At 46.5% G+C, this 18,735-nt stretch overlaps 1 protein-coding gene across 6 annotated transcripts in view; it reads left to right on the forward strand.

The window, feature by feature from the left end:
- The window catches only part of ADAMTS17 (ADAM metallopeptidase with thrombospondin type 1 motif 17), a 361,254-nt gene that overhangs the window by 327,249 nt on the left and 15,270 nt on the right, over positions 1 to 18,735 (forward strand). For all 6 annotated transcript variants that reach the window (XM_067755884.1, XM_067755885.1, XM_067755887.1 and 3 more), the window contains one exon: positions 18,496 to 18,673. In XM_067755884.1, the coding sequence (XP_067611985.1) occupies positions 18,496 to 18,673 (178 nt within the window). The remainder of the gene's footprint in view (positions 1 to 18,495; positions 18,674 to 18,735) is intronic.

Consider the following 18,735-nt stretch of genomic DNA (forward strand, 5'->3'; position numbering starts at 1 on the left):
GCAAATAGCACTTCATTGTTTCCAGGACCCTTGGTCAAGGGCCTGGAGGATGCAGGAGGAGAAAGGGCCCTTGGGGTGAGGACTGAGGACAGCATCTCCCAGAGCCTTGGGGCAGGAGAGTTAAACAGAATTTAAGTAAACAGCATTTGTTCTCTGCTGTTTAACCCTTGCTTTATTCATTCACCTGATATATTTGACCCATACCTGAGATAGATACCATTGTCACCCCTGAGAACCATCCAGTGGGTCTTCTAGAGCCTTTTCCCAAACACTGTAAAATTTCTGATGTCTGATTTTCTGATGAAAACTTCCAACGAGAGCCTAGAGTGTGTTTCCCTTTGGTCTCAGCAACTGGAAGCTCCCCGTTTGTTTCTCTTGATATCTGTGCTCGAAGGCTGCACACTGGCAGCCTGAGAGCCACTGGCTTTGTGTGGCCTGTGCAATATCTTAAACAGTTTGGAATTTATTGCTAACATTTAAAAATGGGAAAATTTCACCTGAAAATCTGGATTTGGAACTTTCTACAGAAATCTGGCAACATGGCCTATATCCACACGTGGCCTTTGTGACCTGTGGCCTGGCAGGGGCGGGTGCATCTCCGCAGACTGTGGTCCTCCAGCTCCCCTGACTCCTTCAGCCACTTTATGCTTTAATTTACCTGCCTGGCCAGGCAGAATAATGTTGCCTGGATTCCATATGCGCAGGTGTGAATTAAAATAAAGCTGTCATTATAGTTGAGGGGTCTTTGTGGTCACACCCTAAATACAGCCTGTACTAGTAAAGGGTGACTCCCGTGGCCACAGGTGTCCCTGGGCAGGGAGCAGAGGTGAGGGAGAGGGGTCAGCTCAGGCCTGGGCTGCACAGACCCATGGGGGGTCTGGGGCCCCAGCATTGGTTTCTCTTTGCAGTGACCCCTGTGTGGCCCGGCACCAGCCCTCTCCTTTGAGGGTGCTTATCCCCATTTTACAGAAGAGGGAGGAGAGGTTCAGAGAGGTTAAGTGACTTGGCCGCTCCTCTCTGACAGAGTCCAACTTCTGAACCCCAATTCAGAGCTCCGTCCACATGGTGGACACAGAGTGAGTGAGGGCTCCAGAGTCGCCGTAATGGGCTGGTGCCCTGCAGATGGGCGTTACCTGGGTTTCTCCAGCCTAATCGTTCTGGTTTTGAGGACCAGGTGGACACTTTTATTTTCCTAAGTGCCTTGTACTTCCTGGTCCTGGGAGCAGCAGAACATCCAAGGAAGGATGTGAATAGTGCCTGAGGAGTTCGATGCAGCACTTGGCCCCCTCCTCAGCCGAGAATGTGGGCACACATTCTGGCAAACTCCCCCCACCACAGCCCATCGGGCATGGCTTCCAGGAAAATAGAGACTTTAGCTGGCCTTCCTCCTCCTAGCCAGCCGAAGAGAATAATACCTCCTGGCCTTCAGGACAGTAGGGCTTTGGAAGGCCGCAGTGCCTGCTTTTGCCACAGCCAGCTTGATCAGCTATCCCTGGAAGTAAGAACAAGAAAGATCAAGGGCATGTACAGATTTGGGCTGTTGTCAGGGGTTGGCATCCAATCAGTGTGCATCCAGCCTTTGGGACGAGCACTGGGCCTGGACTGGTGCCAGCTGCTCCCCCCCAAGCAGGTCTGGCCAGAGCCAGGGCCCAGGGCAGACTAGTTCTTCCCGGCTGAGAACTGCAGGGACACTGACCTGGAAGTCGGCGTGTGTGTATATATGTGTGTGCACGTGTGCACGCACTGGAAACAAGGGTTGGCGGTGGTGGGGACCGCATAGAACTGAACCAAGAGACCCTACGCCAGCTGTTCACCCCACTGCCACTGCCTTCTTCAGCCGCCATCACTGGGTAGGCTGGCACGCCCCCCACCCCGACCCCAGCACAGCAGTAGAAACCTGTCCGTTGCTTTTCCCTGTGCCTGCTCTGGAGAATTGGGACGGATACCGGTCCCATGGGGCCCTTATCCTCACTCACTGCGTGACCAGGCCGACAGATGGATTCCAGGGGATGGATCTTCCCCTGACATTTTCACTTGTTCAGACTGGATTTGCTTTCTGATGGATGTGTTATTTTTGCTGTGCCCTTGTCACACAGTTGGGGTCAGTGCAGTTTTAAACCAATCATCGTGGATGACGCTCCTGTAACCAGCATCCAAACCTCCCACATGCCAGACTTTGAAGGTAGCAAACAAGTTGCCCAAAAGGAAAGTAGAAAGAAGTCTGAACACTGTCAGATTTCCAGTGTATCTGGACACTTTGACATCTTCCTTCCAAGCAATCTCCTATCACTTGGCCCTAAGGTGCTGTTGAGAAAGATAAGCCTATCTCCAGGGAGATGATGGACAGGCCAGCCCAGAGACATGCAACACAGGTGCTGTCCTGCACTTCCTGAAGTGAGAAGGACCAAGCATCCCTCGGGAGGGGTCTGGCATCCAGCCCTTCCTGTACTTGCTGCAGTAATCATTTACCTTGCTGAGGCAGGGCAGGCTTGGAGGGGATTTGGAGCCCCTTCTCCCTCCCCCAGCCTCGGCAAATGGCCAAACCCTAACCAGGATCCCATCCGAGAGGCCGACTTCACATTCCCAACCCTGCTGAGGGCAGTATTACTGCTCTGCTCTGTTTGGAAACTGCCATGCAGCTGCCTGCCCTCCTGGGATATTAGCTAGTTCCAGATCTGTGCAAATCATTGTTTTCTCCCACTAAATGCTGGGCCCATGTATTCAACCTGGGGGTGGGGTGGGGAGGGAGGTGTCACTGAAACTGGGAGAGGAGGAAATCACATTTCATTCTAGGACAGCGTGTCTTTTAATCAGAAGTTGAGATGTTTCAGTTTCAAGACCAGAGGCATTAATCACCACTGAAGTGATGGGATGTTTCTAATTAGAAGCAAATTATTCTGGAGGGATTATAATAGACAGTGTTTTTAAAGAAAACCATTGGCTCTCTGTGTTAAGAGTATGGCGTTCCCTTTTACAGAAAAGATCAAAAGTGGCCATTGACTTCCTGGTGCCCGTGGAGGTCCCCTGGAAGGGGACTGACCTCACTTGTGAGGCCTCAGTCAAGCCCCAGATGTGCCCCTCATACCTGAGCCCCAGCACTTCCCAGAGGCCTTAGGAGATCAAATGAAGCCATAAGCATGCACGTACCTGTAGCTGCAGAGCCCTAGGAAGAAGCCAGGGAGAGCCTCCCATTCAAACATGGCTGTGTCGGTGCATTCCCAGGACTGCTGTTAGCTGCCTTCTTGTGTTGTGGGCAGAGATGGGGGCTCAAGTTCCATGGCCTCAGAAATGAACAGACTTTGTGTCACTACGGGGGCTTGTTCCAGAAAGCTTTCAGCCCCAGCACCACTTCTGAAGCCTACACTTGCTTTGGTGGGGATTGACCCCTCCCCCCAACCCTGCAAGGCTGGGCAGCCAGCCCGGCTGGGGCTCCCACTTGCTGTGGGCCTGCAACCAAGTCACTGTGATTCAATCAGCATTTCCTGAGCTCCTGTTCTGTGCCAACCTGTGCTGAGCACTGAGGGTACAAGAGTGGACAATGACCCAGCCTAGATACAGACAGGTGGAGCCAGCTGCAGACACCAGGCCACGCTAAGTCCCACTGGGCAGGTACAAATGCAGCCCCTGCCAGGGGCAGCCCCGAACAAGGGTGCTGGTGGAGAGTGATGCTACTTCTGTTGGGATCAGTGACAGTGGCCCTGACATTCACCAGTGCTTTAGAATTTATAAAACACTTTCACTCACATTCTCCCATTTGACCCTATCCCCATTTTACAGGTGAAGAAACTGAGGCTCAGAGTGGCAACGTGACTTTTTTCTTGAGGTCACACAACTAGTAAATGGAAGGGCTAGGAGTCTGGTCCCTGCCTTTTGGCTCTTAATCCACCTTTCCTTCAGGTACATAATAATGTCAGAGGCTTAGGTTTCTAATTTGAAATGGGAAGTAGATGAACTGTTATATGCCTCAGGTCTAACCATCATAGGCATAAGCTTGTTGTAAAGTCAAGTATTTATCTACTCTCTCTCCAGCCCACCAATCAAAACCTTCTCTCCCAAGGGCTTTGTATTAATCATTTACACTGTGGTATAAATCTGTTGTCTCTATAGGAGATCATGCATGTTGTCTCCCCTTCTTTGTGAAATAAAAAGTTGAGTCCTTAATAAAAGAAACTTGAGCATCCAGGAGCAAACATAAGAGACACTGGGGACATCAGGGCCCTTTTCTGAGACTGTGAAACCATACAACACAGGCAGTCAGCACTCTGCATGCAGATAGGGATCAGCAAATCCTCCATTCCGTACTACTCTTGGGAGTGTAAGCCGCAGTGAAAGGAGGGTCATCAAACTTAAGTACTTTTCTGGGTAGGGCAGGAGGGAGAGGGGGCAGATACCCCCTTGGTCTGGAGCATTTTGTGTGGGTGAACAGAGCCTGCCACTGGGTCATGGAGTTAAAGTCCAGGGCCCACACCTGCTCAGATGAGAGAAATGAACTGGTTGTAGAGCAGTGGGTCCCCAGAAATTGCCAGGAGAGGTGCCTGCATGGGAGTGAACTGAATGCAGTTGACCCTTGTACAACGTAGGTTTAAACTGCATGGGTCCACTTATACGTGGGTATTTTTCAATAGTAAATTCTACAGTGTACGTGGTCCGGGGTTGCATCCTCAGTTGCAGAGGAACTGGGGATACGTAGGACCGACTGTACATTACACTTAGAATAACCCCCGAGTTGTTCAAGGGTCAGCTGCAGTCTAAAGGCCAATGCCTTTGCCCCCTCCATTTCCCTGCTGCCCCTCCATTCACCTAGTGTCCTTCCTCAAATCAGCTGCCTTAGTGTGGAATGAGAGATCAGAGAGTGGGGATGCCTCCCCCACATGCCAGTCTAAGTTTTAACCACTGCCTAGACATGACCATTGAATCAGAGAAGCTGTCATCCCTAAGGAACACTTTGGTTTCAACACACGCTATCAGTGACCTCAGAGCAGGGCACATGGTCAGGACAACACAGGTGCACGTCCCTGTTCTGCAGTGACCTCATCTAACCTTGAACCAGCATCATCCTCTGTCAGATGAGTTTAGGGGTACCTACCTCCTAGGGCATCCATGTAAAGCACTTAGTGCAGTGCTTGGCATAGGTGCTCATTTTTATCATCATTTTCTTCACCATCATCATCCAGTACAGTCACAGGTCTCTTATCTCTGATCAGAATTGCATTTCTTACACAGGCCTGTAAAATATTTGTGTCACAGGAGATGAGTTCTTTGAATGTGGTGTGGACCCCATGAAACAGCACGTGCCCTGACCTGGGGCTCGCGTGATGACAGCATGGCTCAGGGCAGGAGACGGTTGTGCAGTATTTGCTGGGCATGTAGAACATCCTTCTGCAGCGGGGGGTGGGGGGGTGGGGGGGGTGGGGGGTGGGGAGGAGGGTCTTTCAAACAGTCTCTGATAAGCTGGGAGAGCTAAGTTACGAAACTGGTAGCAGCTCCTGCCCGAGGGGAGGCAGTGAGACAGCTCCTGTAGCCTTCTCTGTGCTCCTGGCGCCCATCTGAAGCAAGAAATAAGAGCTCTTGGGATAGCCAGCCCTTGCAAGTCACGGGGAGTCACCTGGGCCTTCTGGTTCCCTAACTATAACGTTCCAACCAGAACCTGTAGGTCAGCAGGCTGCGAATTCAGAGAGTTTGAGGGGAGCCCAAAGCTAAGGCTGAGGATAGGATTCGAGGATTTGAGGATTTCAAAAACAGTTTGAAAGAAAGTATGAGTTGAAGGGGGAAGGTGTGCGTGCGTGTGTGTGTGTGTGTGTGTGTGTGTGTGTCTAAGAAACCATTTACAGTTTCAAGGCTGGAGCAAAGACGGTGGGGATTTTCATCATTGTTTAAGCCTACTATTTGAGGTTTCAACAGCTTCCGAGATTTGCATTGCTCGTGCCAAGTTTTGCGGGAAATCTGTCAAAAATGCTTTTGAGGAGCTTTTGACATTTTACCAGCCTAGTACCTTTCAGACACGAGCAGAAAATGGAGTTCCCGTAGGGGGTTCCCTGCCCCCCTGACTGTCATGTGGGGCTGTCCCATGCTGCCCCTCAGAGGCAGGCTGGCCCCTCAGAGGATGGCTCTGTGAGAGCGTAGGGTGGGCACACTGTGCAGTGAGGGTTCATCTTTGCATTATTTCACCCTAACCCTATTCCTGCTTACCCCAGAGCCTGTGCAGGGAGCCCCTGCCCGTCCTCCACTCTGTAGGAGCCAACGCTCATGTGTGTATTAAATATTCCTGTCACGTTTTCCTCTTCTCAAGATTTTTACAACTTCCTTTAGCTAATTCTCAAAACATCCCTTTGGAATCTGGTGTCATTTATAGTCGTGATTTTACAGCTGGGAGAAGTGAAGAGGAGGGGGTCCACGCCATGGTGGAGCATGTCATCAGCGCTGGGCCTCCACATGGTGACAGAGGCCTGGTTCCTCCCTGCTGGAGAACCGCGTGGCTCCAGAGGAGTGCAGGCCTCCGGGCAGCAGCCGGGATGGGAGGCCCGGGGGCTACATCATGGGGAAGACCGTGGACCCTCTGAGCCTCACGCTCCGCCTCTCTGCAGGCGGTGCTGTGCCCCGCAGACACTATTCCTGCAGTCTGTGCACATGTATTCTGCACCTACTGTGTTCTGAGCACCTAGCCCTGCCACAGCAGCTGTGAGTGTGAAGATTAATGAGGACTCATGAGAATAGGTGTGAGCCCAGTGCCCGGCACCGGGAGGCAGGCAAAAGGTGGACCCTGCTGCTGTTACTACTACCATCACCACCATCATCAGCATCATCACCACCCATGGGATGGGTGGCAGGTCCCCAGACCTTGTGTGTGATGTGCAGCTGCAGGCACTTGCTGGAGAGGGGGCTGCACTTATTCCAGGTCATCTGGCAAGGAGCTTTCCTGGCGGATTTATTACTGCTCCATTTTGTCTTGGCTTCCTGAGTCTCAGGGAACCATATTAAATGTTAATGTCATGAGTGGCTTGAAAAAACTACCCAACAGTGACAGTGTGCTTCAAAGAAGACCAGATCTGTTTTTTAATACATCTATTTGCTTAGATTTTAAAAGCCTGAAAAATGACTTCACAGCAACGCTTAGGGGCTAATTCGATGCTATCAGGAGACACTGCCGTCTCCTCACTGTTGAATTAAAGTGGAGGCTGAGGGGAGGCCGACGGAGGTGAGATTCATTGTCTGTGCCTGTGCTACCCTTAATGCAGCGAGCTCAGGTTACAAGGAGGATGCAGCCCTGCAGCCTCTCTGGAATCACGTGTGTCTTCAGGGCCAAATCAATCTCTAATTGTGCTCCTGGCAAAGGTGGATGTCCACACCTGCCTGGTGACCGGCATGGCAGCCCAGGGAGAGCTAAGCAGGCCAGGTGACTCAGGGCGCCTTCCCGGCCTCCAGGGACCCCCGGCCAGCTCTCTCTGCTCTTGGCCGTGTGCTTATTGTTGTTAATAATTGTAGCAGCGTTTGTCCTTCCCAGACTCCCTGCTAGGCACCTGCTCTAAGCTGTCTCTAATCCTGGAAATCATCCTGCAAAAAAGATTTTATTATCTTCAAGCTACAAATAAAGAAGCTGGGGCTCGTATAGGTTAAGTAACTTGCCCGAGGTCACACGGCTAGTAAAGGGGGATGCAGCATACTGACAGGCCTGTCCTGTCGCCACTGCACTGTCCTGCTGAAACTCCGGCCAAGGAGTGGGTAGTTATGCATGGATTTTAGGCCAGGGGCAGGCTAGGCACCAACTCGGCTCAAATGAAAATGCAGCAGGCCTGGAAGGTGGCAGCTGCACCAAAGGGTCATTGGTGGAATTTTCCACTTTTATTTTTAATTACATAGGTAATTCTATCTTGCTTGGGAAGACACAAGAGAAAAACTAGTCCTACAAAACAGATGACAGCACAGTAAATTTTTTTAATGGTTTGTCTTCCAAACTTTTATATAGGTACACACACACACACACACACACACACACACACGCACACAGGTATTAGAAAAAATGGGGTGGTTTCTGTACGTGCTACTCTGTAACCTGTCTCCTCACCTGATGCTCTGAAGCAGCCTCTGTGGGGCTGGCTAAGCAAATACCCGATATTTTCAAAGGTTCTTCCAAGTGAGCACAAGCCATTCACAGCCCAGAGCTGTGTGAATGGCAGCCCCCAGGACTGCAGCTAAAATTCTGTAAAACCTAATCCCAGGGGCAGAGTTTGCAGGGTCTCACATGGCCCCAACAGCAGCTGAGGGTCAGCCCCAGCATCTCACCAGGCCCAGCCCTGCCTCTCAGAGGTGTTGGAAAGCCATGAGGACAGACGCTTGAGTCTCTGCAGAACTTTGGAGACACCCTCCATGATCTCATGCGGCAGGTTTGTTTACAGACTGAAAAATTAAAAACCAGTGACTCAGGCTGGGAAAGATGATGAAGAAATGGTGGAGCTGGGCAGTGACCTGGTTTTTTGATTTGTGGCCTCCCATAGAAGCTCCATCCAGTTCAACCTCTAATTCATACAGGAGGATGGAATTCAGTCCTTGGGATGGGGCAGCTGGGGTCCTGTCGCTCCTCTGCCACTCACTAATCTGTGACCTTGGGCAAGACACTGACCCCCATCAAGCTCAGTGGCCAAGGTCAGCCCCTTGGGATGGTTGTGGAATGTTCCACACTGTCATGGAATCCTACAGGTGAGCTTACAGACAGAACAAGCATGCCGCCCACATAGTCTGGAGGTGTCATGAATGCTCTCCCCCCACCCAACCACAGAACATGTTAAACAAGACTAAGAACTTTCAGAGGGGAGACTAGTCTTTGAGGTCACCCCAAACTCTTGAGTTTTACAATGGTCATTGATCCTTTCCAGCCAGAGACCTTGTCAATTTTGCATTTGGTTTTAGTAGATCTATAGGATTGAGCCCTTGCTCTGATTTCACATAAATAATAACAACACCTGCAAAAGACATTGAAACCCTACCTGGTGTTCCTGGGCAGGAAGTGACCCAGCCAGGCTAATTGCCCCGCCGGCAGAGTCTGCAGACCTCATGGTCAGGGGGGCCCATGGGAGCGAGACCATAATCCCAGATCCTTCTCTGTTAGCCTGTGCAGAGTTTCCTGGGGACCCAGAAACCCCACCACTACCTGACCCACCCTGGATGCACCCTTTCTCCAGGAAGGACTATGAGGACACCCCGCTCTTCTTCCTGGTTTGTCTCCCACAGCAGGTGGCGCCAGTGAGCCAAGTCAAGATGGGAAGACGAGGGCTGGTGCTGTCTGTAGAGCAGGACACATGGCCCCTTCTTCCCCAAGTGCCCAGTAGTCACAGAAATAAGGCCCCACGTACATGCTTTCCCAGGGAACAGGGCTTTTTAAAAATTTTACGACCAATTTAGATATAAAAGTCTTTAATGGTGTAGGTGGACTAGTCAAATGCCTACTTAAAATATGTAACTTATTCATGTAGTTGTATTTCATATTTAAAGTTTATATATTATGTTTTAATTTAAAAATATTACTATTTTCTGTCTTTATCATATTTTGAAGTTGAACCTGATAAAATTCCTGTTTCTGTGGGGTTGAAAACGGTTGAATATAAGCAGTTTTGTAAAGTGCCTCCTAATATTTGCAGCATCTGTCTTCGTCATCACTCACTCCTGTTTGCCAGAGTGTACAGGGCACTGCCATCCCAGTTCACTGAGATGCCGCCTTTTCTGAATGTACTGTTCTCATTGGATATTCCCTTGCAAGCTATGGTATGATGTTGCTCTCTGTTGGCATGACTTTGCATGGGCAAGACTTTGCTTTACTTTTATAGGATTTTGCACTGCATTAGGACCCTTGGCCATTTCCTTTACTTACCCTGCTGGTGTGGACCCCCAGTCTCTGGGTATAGCCACTTACCAGATTACTTGTCTTTCTTTTTTTTCTTTTTTGAATTTTATTTTATTCATTTATTTTTTATACAGCAGGCTCTTATTAGTTATCTATTTTATACATATTAGTGTATATATGTCAATCCCAATCTCCCAATTTATCCCACTATCACCATCCCCGCCAGCGCCCCGCTTTCCCCCCTTGGTGTCCATACGTTTGTTCTCTACATCTGGGTCTCTATTTCTGCCTTGCAAACCAGTTCATCTGTACCATTTTTCTAGATTCCACATATATGCGTTAATATACAATATTTGTTTTTCTCTTTCTGACATGCTTCACTCTGTATGACAGTCTCTATGTTCATCCATGTCTCTACAAATGACCCAATTTCATTACTTTTTATGGCTGAGTAATATTCCATTGCATATATGTACCACATCTTCTTTGACCATCCATCTGTCGATGGGCATTTAGGTTGCTTCCATGACCTGGCTATTGTAAATACTGCTGCAATGAACAGTGGGGTGCATGTGTCATTTTGAATTATGGTTTTCTCTGGGTTTATGCCCAGTAGTGGGATTGCTGGGTCATATGGTAATTCTGTTTTTAGTTTTTTGAGGAACCTCCATACTGTTCTCCATAGTGGCTATATCAATTTGCATTCCCACCAACAGTGCAAGAGGGTTCCCTTTTCTCCACACCCTCTCCAGCATTTGTTGTTTGTAGCTTTTCTGATGATGCCCATTCTAACTGGTGTGAGGTGATACCTCATTGTAGTTTTGATTTGCATTTCTCTAATAATTAGTGATGTTGTGCAGCTTTTCATGTGCCTCTTGGCCATCTGTATGTCTTATTTGGAGAAATGTCTATTTAGGTCTTCTACCCATTTTTTGATTGGGTTATTTGTTTTTTGTAACCTTGAGCTGCATATATATTTTGGAGATTAATCCTTTGTCCATTGATTCGTTTGCAAATATTTTCTCCCATTCTGAGGGTCTTCTTTTCATCTTGTCTATAGTTTCCTTTGCTGTGCAAAAGCTTTTAAGTTTCTTTAGGTCCAATTTGTTTATTTTTGTTTTTATTTCCATTATTCTAGGAGGTCAGTCAAAAAAGATCTTGCTGGGATTTATGTCAAAGAGTGTTCTTCCTATGTTTTCCTCTAAGAGTTTTATAGTGTCTGGTCTTACATTTAGGTCTTTAATCCATTTTGAGTTTATTTTTGTGGATGCTGTTAGGGAGTGTTCTAATTTCATCCTTTTACATGTAGCTATCCAGTTTTCCCAGCACCACTTATTGAAGACACTGTCTTTTCTCCATTGCATATCCTTGCCTCCTTTGTCATAGATTAGTTGACCATAGGTGTATGGGTTTGTTTCTGGGCTTTCTATCCTGTTCCACTGATCTATATTTCTGTTTTTGTGCCAGTACCATATTGTCTTGATTACTGTAGCTTTGTAGTATCGTCTGAAGTCAGGGAGTCTGATTCCTCCAGCTCCGTTTTTTTCCCTCAAGATTGCTTTGGCTATTCGGGGTCTTCTATGTCTCCATACAAATTTTAAGATATTTTGTTCTAGTTCTGTAAAAAATGCCATGGGTAATTTGATAGGGATTGCATTGAATCTGTAGATTGCTTTGGGTCATACAGTCATTTTCACAATATTGATTCTTCCAATCCAAGAACATGGTATATCTCTCCATCTGTTTGTGTCATCTTTGATTTCTTTCATCAGTGTCTTATAATTTTCTGAGTACAGATCTTTTACTTCCTTAGGTAGGTTTATTCCTAGGTATTTTATTCTTTTCATTGCAATGGTAGATGGGATTGTTTCCTTAATTTCTTGTTCTGATCTTTCATTGTTAGTGTATAGGAATGCAAGAGACTTCTGTGCATTAACTTTGTATCCTGCAACTTTACCAAATTCATTGATGAGCTCTAGTAGTTTTCTGGTGGCATCTTTAGGTTTTTCTATGTATATTACTATGTCACCTGCAAACAGTGACATTTTTACTTCTTCTTTTCCAGTTTGGATTCTTTTTATTTCTTTTTCCTCTCTGATTGCCGTGGCTAGGACTTCCAAAACTATATTGAATAATAGTGGCGACAGTGGACATCCGCATCTTGTTCCTGATTTTAGAGGAAATGCTTTCAGTTTTTCACCATTGAGGATAATGTTTGCTCTGGGTTTGTCGTATATGACCTTTATTATGTTGAGGTAGGTTCCCTCTATGCCCACTTTCTGGACAGTTTTTATCATAAATAGGTGTTGAATTTTGTCAAAAGCTTTTTCTGCATCTACTGCGATGATCATATGGCTTTTATTCTTCAATTTGTTGCTATGGTGTACCACATTGATTGATTTGAGTATATTGAAGAATCCTTGCATCCCTGGGATAAATCCCACTTGATCAGTGTATGATCCTTTTAATGTATTGTTGGATTCTGTTTTCTAGTATTTTGTTGAGGATTTTTGCATCTATATTCATCAATGATATTGGTCTGTAATATTCTTTTTTTATAGTATTTTTGTCTGGTTTTGGTATCAGGGTGATGGTGGCCTCATAGAATGTTTGGGAGTGTTCCTTCCTCTGCAATTTTTTGGAAGAGTTTGAGAAGGATGGGTGTTAGCTCTTCTCTAAATGTTTGATAGAATTCACCTATGAATCTATCTGGTCCAGGGCTTTTGTTTGTTGGAAGATTTTTAATCACAGTCTCAATTTCGTTACTTCTGATTGGTCTGTTCATATTTTCTGTTTCTTCCTCTTTCAGTCTTGGAAGCTTATACCTTTCTAAGAATTTGTCCATTTCTTCCTGGCTGTCCATTTTATTGGCATACAGTTGCTTGTAGTAGTCTCTCAGGATGCTTTGTCTGTTGTAACTTCTCCTTTTTCATTTCTAATTTTATTGATTTGCGTCCTCTCCCTCTTTTTCTTGATGAGTCTGGCTAAAGGTTTATCTATTTTCTTTATCTTCTCAAAGAACCAGCTTTTAGTTTTATTGATCTTTGCTATTGTTTTCTTTGTTTCTATTTCATTTATTTCTGCTCTGATGTTTATGATTGCTTTTCTTCTACCAACTTTGGATTTTGTTTGTTCTTCTTTCTCTAGTTCCTTTAGGTGTAAAGTTAGATTGCTTGTTTGAGATTTTTCTTGTTTCTTTAGATAAGATTTTATTGCTATAAACTTCCCTCTAGAACTGCTTTTGTTGCATCCCATAGGTTTTGAATCATTGTCTTTTCATTGTCATTTGTCTCTATGTATTTTTTTATTTCCTCTTTGATTTCTTCAGTGATCTCTTGGTTACTTAGTAACATATTGTTTAGCCTCCATGTGTTTGTGTTTTTTACTTTTTTTTCTCTGTAACTGATTTCTAATCTCATAGCATTGTGGTCAGAAAAGATGCTTGATATGATTTCAATTTTCTTAAATTTACCGAGGCTTGATTTGTGACCAAAGATGTGATCTATCCTGGAGAGTATTCTGTGTGCACTTGAGAAGAAAGTGTAATCTGCTGTTTTTGGATGGAATGTCTTATAAATATCGATTAAATCTTTCTGGTCTATTGTGTCATTTAAACCTTTTTTTCCTTATTAATTTTCTGTGTGGATTATTTGTCCATTGGTGTAAGTGAGGTGTTAAAGTCCCCCACTATTATTGTGTTACTGTCGATTTCCTCTTTTATAGCTCTTAGCAGTTGCCTTATGTATTGAGGTGCATATATTGGGTGCATATATATTTATAATTGTTATATCTTTTTCTTGGATTGATCCTTTGGTCATTATGTAGTGTCCTTCTTTGTCTCTTGTAATAGTCTTTATTTTAAAGTCTATTTTGTTTGATATGAGTATTGCTACTCCAGCTTTCTTTTGATTTCCATTTGCATGGAATATCTTTTTCCATCCCCTCACTTTCAGTCTGTATGTGTTCCTAGGTCTGAAATGGGTCTCTTGTAGACAGCATATGTATGGGTCTTGTTTTTGTATCCATTCAGCAAGCCTGTGTCTTTTGCTTAGAGCATTTAATCCATTCACGTTTAAGGTAATTATTGGTATGTATGTTCCTATTACCATTTTCTTAATTGTTTTGGGTTTGTTTTTGTAGGTCCTTTTCTTCTCTTGTGTTTCCCACTTAGAGAAGTTCCTTTAGCATTTGTTGTAGAGCTGGTTTGGTGGTGCTGAATTCTCTTAGCTTTTGCTTGTCTGTAAAACTTTTGATTTCTCCATCGAATCTGAATGAGATCCTTGCCAGGTAGAGTAATCTTACTTGTAGGTTCTTCCCTTTCATCACTTTAAATATATTGTGCCACTCCCTTCTGGCTTGTAGAGTTTCTGCTGAGAAATCTGCTGTTAACCTTATGGGAGTTCCCTTGTGTGTTATTCGTCGTTTTTCCCTTGCTGGTTTTAATAATTTTTCTTTGTCTTTAATTTTTTTCAATTTGATTACTATGTGTCTCAGCATGTTTCTCCTTGGGTCTATCCTGCCTGGGGCTCTCTGTGCTTCCTGGACTTGGGTGGCTTTTTTCTTTCCCGTGTTAGGGAAGTTTTCAACTATAACCTCTTCAAATATTTTCTCGGGTCCTTTCTCTCTCTCTTCTCCTTCTGTGACCCCTATAATGCAAATGTTGGTGCATTTAATGTTGTCCCAGAGGTCTCTTAGGCTGTCTTCATTTATTTTCATTATTTTTTCTTTATTCTGTTCTATGGCAGTGATTTCCACCATTCTGTCATCCCAGTCACTTATCCATTCATCTGCCTCAGTTATTCTTCTATTGATTCCTTCCAGTGTATTTTTCATTTCAGTTATTGTATTGTTCATCTCTGTTTGTTTGTTCTTTATTTCGTCTAGGTCTTTGTTAAACATTTCTTGCATCTTCTCGATCTTTGCCTCCACTCTTTTTCCGAGGTCCTGGATCATCTTCACTATCATTATTCTGAATTCTTTTTCTGGAAGGTTGCCTATCTCCACTTCATTTAGTTGTTTTTCTGGGGTTTTATCTTGTTCCTTCATCTGGTACATAGTACTCTGCCTTTTCATTTTCTGTGAATGTGGTTTTCATTCCACAGGCTGAAGGATTGTAGTTCTTCTTGTTTCTGCTGTCTGCCCTCTGGTGGATGAGGCTATCTAAGAGGCTTGTGCAAGTTTCCTGATAGGAGGGACTGGTGGTGGGTAGAGCTGGGTGTTGCTCTGGTAGGCAGAGCTCAGTAAAACTTTAATCCACTTGTCTGCTGATGGTTGGTGCTGAGTTCCCTCCCTGTTGGTTGTTTGGCCTGAGGTGACCCAGCACTGGAGCCTACAGGCTCTTTGGTGGGGCAATGGTGGACTCCAGGGTGTACTTCCCAGAACTTCTGCTGCCAGTGTCCTTGTCCTCACAGTGAACCACAGCTGCCCCACCACCTCTGCTGGACACCTTCCAACACTAGCAGGTAGGTCTGTTTCAGTCTCCTGTGGGGTCACTGCTCCTTCCCCCGGGTCCTGGTATGCACACTACTTTGTGTGTGCTCTCCAAGAGTGAGGTCTCTTTTCCCCCCAGTCCTGTCAAAGTCCTGCAATCAAATCCCACGAGCCTTCAAAGTCTGATTCTCTGGGAATTCCTCCTCCCATTGCCAGACCCCCAGGTTGGGAAGCCTGACATGGGGTCAGAACCTTCACTCCAGTGGATGGACTTCTGTGGTATAATTGTTCTCCAGTTTGTGAGTCACCCACCCAGCGGTTATGGGATTTGATTTTATTGTGATTGCACCCCTCCCACCGTCTCACTGTGGCTTCTCCTTTGTCTTTGGATGTGGGGTATCTTTTTGATGAGTTCCAGTGTCTTCCTGTTGATGATTGTTCAGCAATTAGTTGTGAATCCGGTGCTCTCACAAGAGGGAGTGAGTGCATGTCCTTCTACTCTGCCATCTTGAACCAATTCCTACCAGATTACTTTTCAAGAGATCTTTAAAAATTTCTTACACCATCCTCCCTCATTTATGATTATGGTGTCCTACTTCCAGGAGAAGAGAGTTAAATTTCTTTGTGTCCCTTTTTCTTTTAACCCCCAGGTGGTCTTGCTACAAATAATTGAGGGTATCCCTTACCTCGCCCCTGAACTATGAGAGGTTTTATTTTTACTTAATTATAAGGTAACTTATTCTTTTCCTAGAATAATTTTGAGTGAAAGGCTTCATCTCTTGTATTTGAGCACACCTATCGCCTGTATATAAACTCAGCAGTTGGGGCTGCAGGCGGATGTCTGTTCTTGCTTAATTACACATTTGTATACAAATACTTGACTACTTCATCATAAGAAAAGAGAGCTCCTCACACCCTACACAGGACACAGGGAAGAAGTTCAGGGTAAGTCAGAGTTTCTCAGCTCTGGCTGCTTGTTGCAGTCACCTGGAGAGCTTTGAAAAATACTGATGCCCAGTGCATCCTCCAGGGATACTGATTGATTGGTCTGGGACATCAAGACCTTTCAACGCTCTCCAGGTAATCCCATGCAGCAGATCCCAACCTGAAGCCACTCCCTCCGAGACACCCTCCAGGTGGAAATCACGTTGCTATGACACTTGTCCCATGTTCCAGGTCTCCAGTTGGTGGGAACCTACTCATGTGACATCATTCTTCCACTGCAGCACCCCTCAAATTTCCAAATGCTCCAGTACCAACTCCTGAGGTCTGGGGTGGAACCCAGCAATGTGTGTTTATCATACACAAAGGATTCTCAAGGCTGTGAGCAGCCCTTGATGGATTTATCCAGAAGATGGATATGAAGCCAGGCACACAGCCTTGCCTGTCCTGGAGAGCCCATTCTGGTTTGAACACGCCAGGACTCTCAAGGGGGGTGGGGGCGTTGGCAGCGGAGGCGATGGGGCACTTATGGTTTTCCTACCTCTTTTGTGATTTGAAAAGACTGGGCCCCATCAGAGCACCATGCCCTCTGAGCTCTTTATCCTTCTAAAGTGAAAAAAAATGTGATCCTGCTTGTTAGACTAGAAAGCAGAGGAATTCACCTGAGACGCAAAAGCCCCTTTGGGAGCGCAGTTGATGGCCACTTCTCATGGATGAAGGGATCCACACTGAGCCTGTGCAGGGTAACCCCTCACAGACCCCCAGGGAAGGCCCTTCCTCCAGCACAGGCCATGGTCAGACCCAAGGGGAGGAGAGAGGGAGGCACATGATCCAGATGGCACCTGGCATCCTCACCACATGTGGCATTCAGAGGAAAGGTCCTGCTCCCCTCTCTCTACCTTGAGATACCAGTGTTAACTCCAGCTGGGCTACTACACCTGTGGTCTTTGCTTTATTAAAGTTTTGCAGAGTGCTCTCAGAACCCCGTAAATCATGGGTTGTGAGCATGTGTGCTGGGGGACCCCAGGTGGAGAGAGTACACATGTGGACCAGGCTCTCTGGCTGGGAGGAGACCAACTTAATGGAGAGACGGTTCCAACGGCTCCCTGGAAAACAAGCAAGGGCCAAGGGGCTAGCAAGCAGGATGGGGGAGTGGTGCTGGATACCTGGCAGGTTCCCTGTCACACACTTTAAAGGAGGCCGAAGAGGAATGGGAAGAAGAGCAGGAGACAGAACACATAGTAAAGTCTTAAAAGGCCACTCACTGGGAATGCAGGATGGTCTGCTGAACTAAATACATTGGTTTGGTTTTAGCACACCCACATCTGCAAATGCTGGAAATGCCAACTAGGGATTGGGTGTCTAAATTAAAACTGTTAGCCCCAATATTAGTCCATGAGTCCGTTATGCAAGAAAGGTTGCACTTCTTCATTTTCTGTAACTTTACTTAATTCTGACCCCCAACCCTCCAGGCTTGTGGAAATTCAGCCCCATCATTATTGGGCTCCTCTCCACACCCAGGGCTGGGCAAAGGCCCAGGAGCCTCATGTGGCACACAGTGCCAGGGAGATCCCTGTGGCCATCAGGTTCAGTCTCTCCTGGGTGCCAGCAAGCCACCCTGCTCACTGGAGAATTTCAAAACCCAGATGGTTCTCTGCTTGGAACAGGCATGAGAGGGTGGGAGGTGAAATGCAACCAGCATAAACTAATATTTCAACAATTATGTCTTAGCTCAGGCTGCTGTAACAAAATACCACAGGCTGGGTGGCTTAAACAACAAGACATTTATTTCTCACAGTTCTGGAGGCTGAGAAGTTTGAGGCCAAGGTGCTGGCATATTTGGTTCTTGATGAGGGACAACTTCCTGGCTTGCAGATGGCTGACTTGTCATGTGTCCTCATGTGGTGGAGGGAGAGAACTCTGATCTCTCTTCTTCTTATAAGGACACTAATCTCATCATGGGGGCCCCACCCTCATGACCTCATTTAAACCCAATTACCTCCCAAAGGACCTACCTTCAAATGCCATCCCACTGGGGGTTAGGGCTTCAACACGTAAATGTTGGGGAGGCACAAACATGCAGTCCCTAACATCTTGAAACAGTCTTCCATCAGGCAGCTGGTATGCAGCCAAGCCCTCTTGTCTTGCAATTATTTCTAGCACATAGGAATGACATGCAGGGACCTGACCCAAGGGTGCTATGATGTGAGGCCATTGTCAAAGCCCCTCAGCCCGGGATGGGCCCCTAGCTCAGCTGTCCCCAGCTTAGCTCTCCCTGTCTCTGGCAGTGCTCGTCGACCTGTGGGAAGGGCCTGCAGTCCCGTGTGGTGCAGTGCATGCACAAGGTCACTGGACGCCATGGCAATGAGTGCCCTACCCTCTCCAAGCCAGCAGCCTACAAACAGTGCCACCAAGAAGTCTGCAATGACAAGATCAACGTGAACACCATCACTTCCCCTCGCCTCGGTGAGTGCCTCTGCTGGCCCCCAGCTCCTGGGGCTGCTGCATCCCCTGGCCAGCAAGTCCCC

Source organism: Pseudorca crassidens, chromosome 1 (assembly GCF_039906515.1).
Source record: "Pseudorca crassidens isolate mPseCra1 chromosome 1, mPseCra1.hap1, whole genome shotgun sequence".
Taxonomy (NCBI): Eukaryota; Metazoa; Chordata; class Mammalia; order Artiodactyla; family Delphinidae; genus Pseudorca; species Pseudorca crassidens.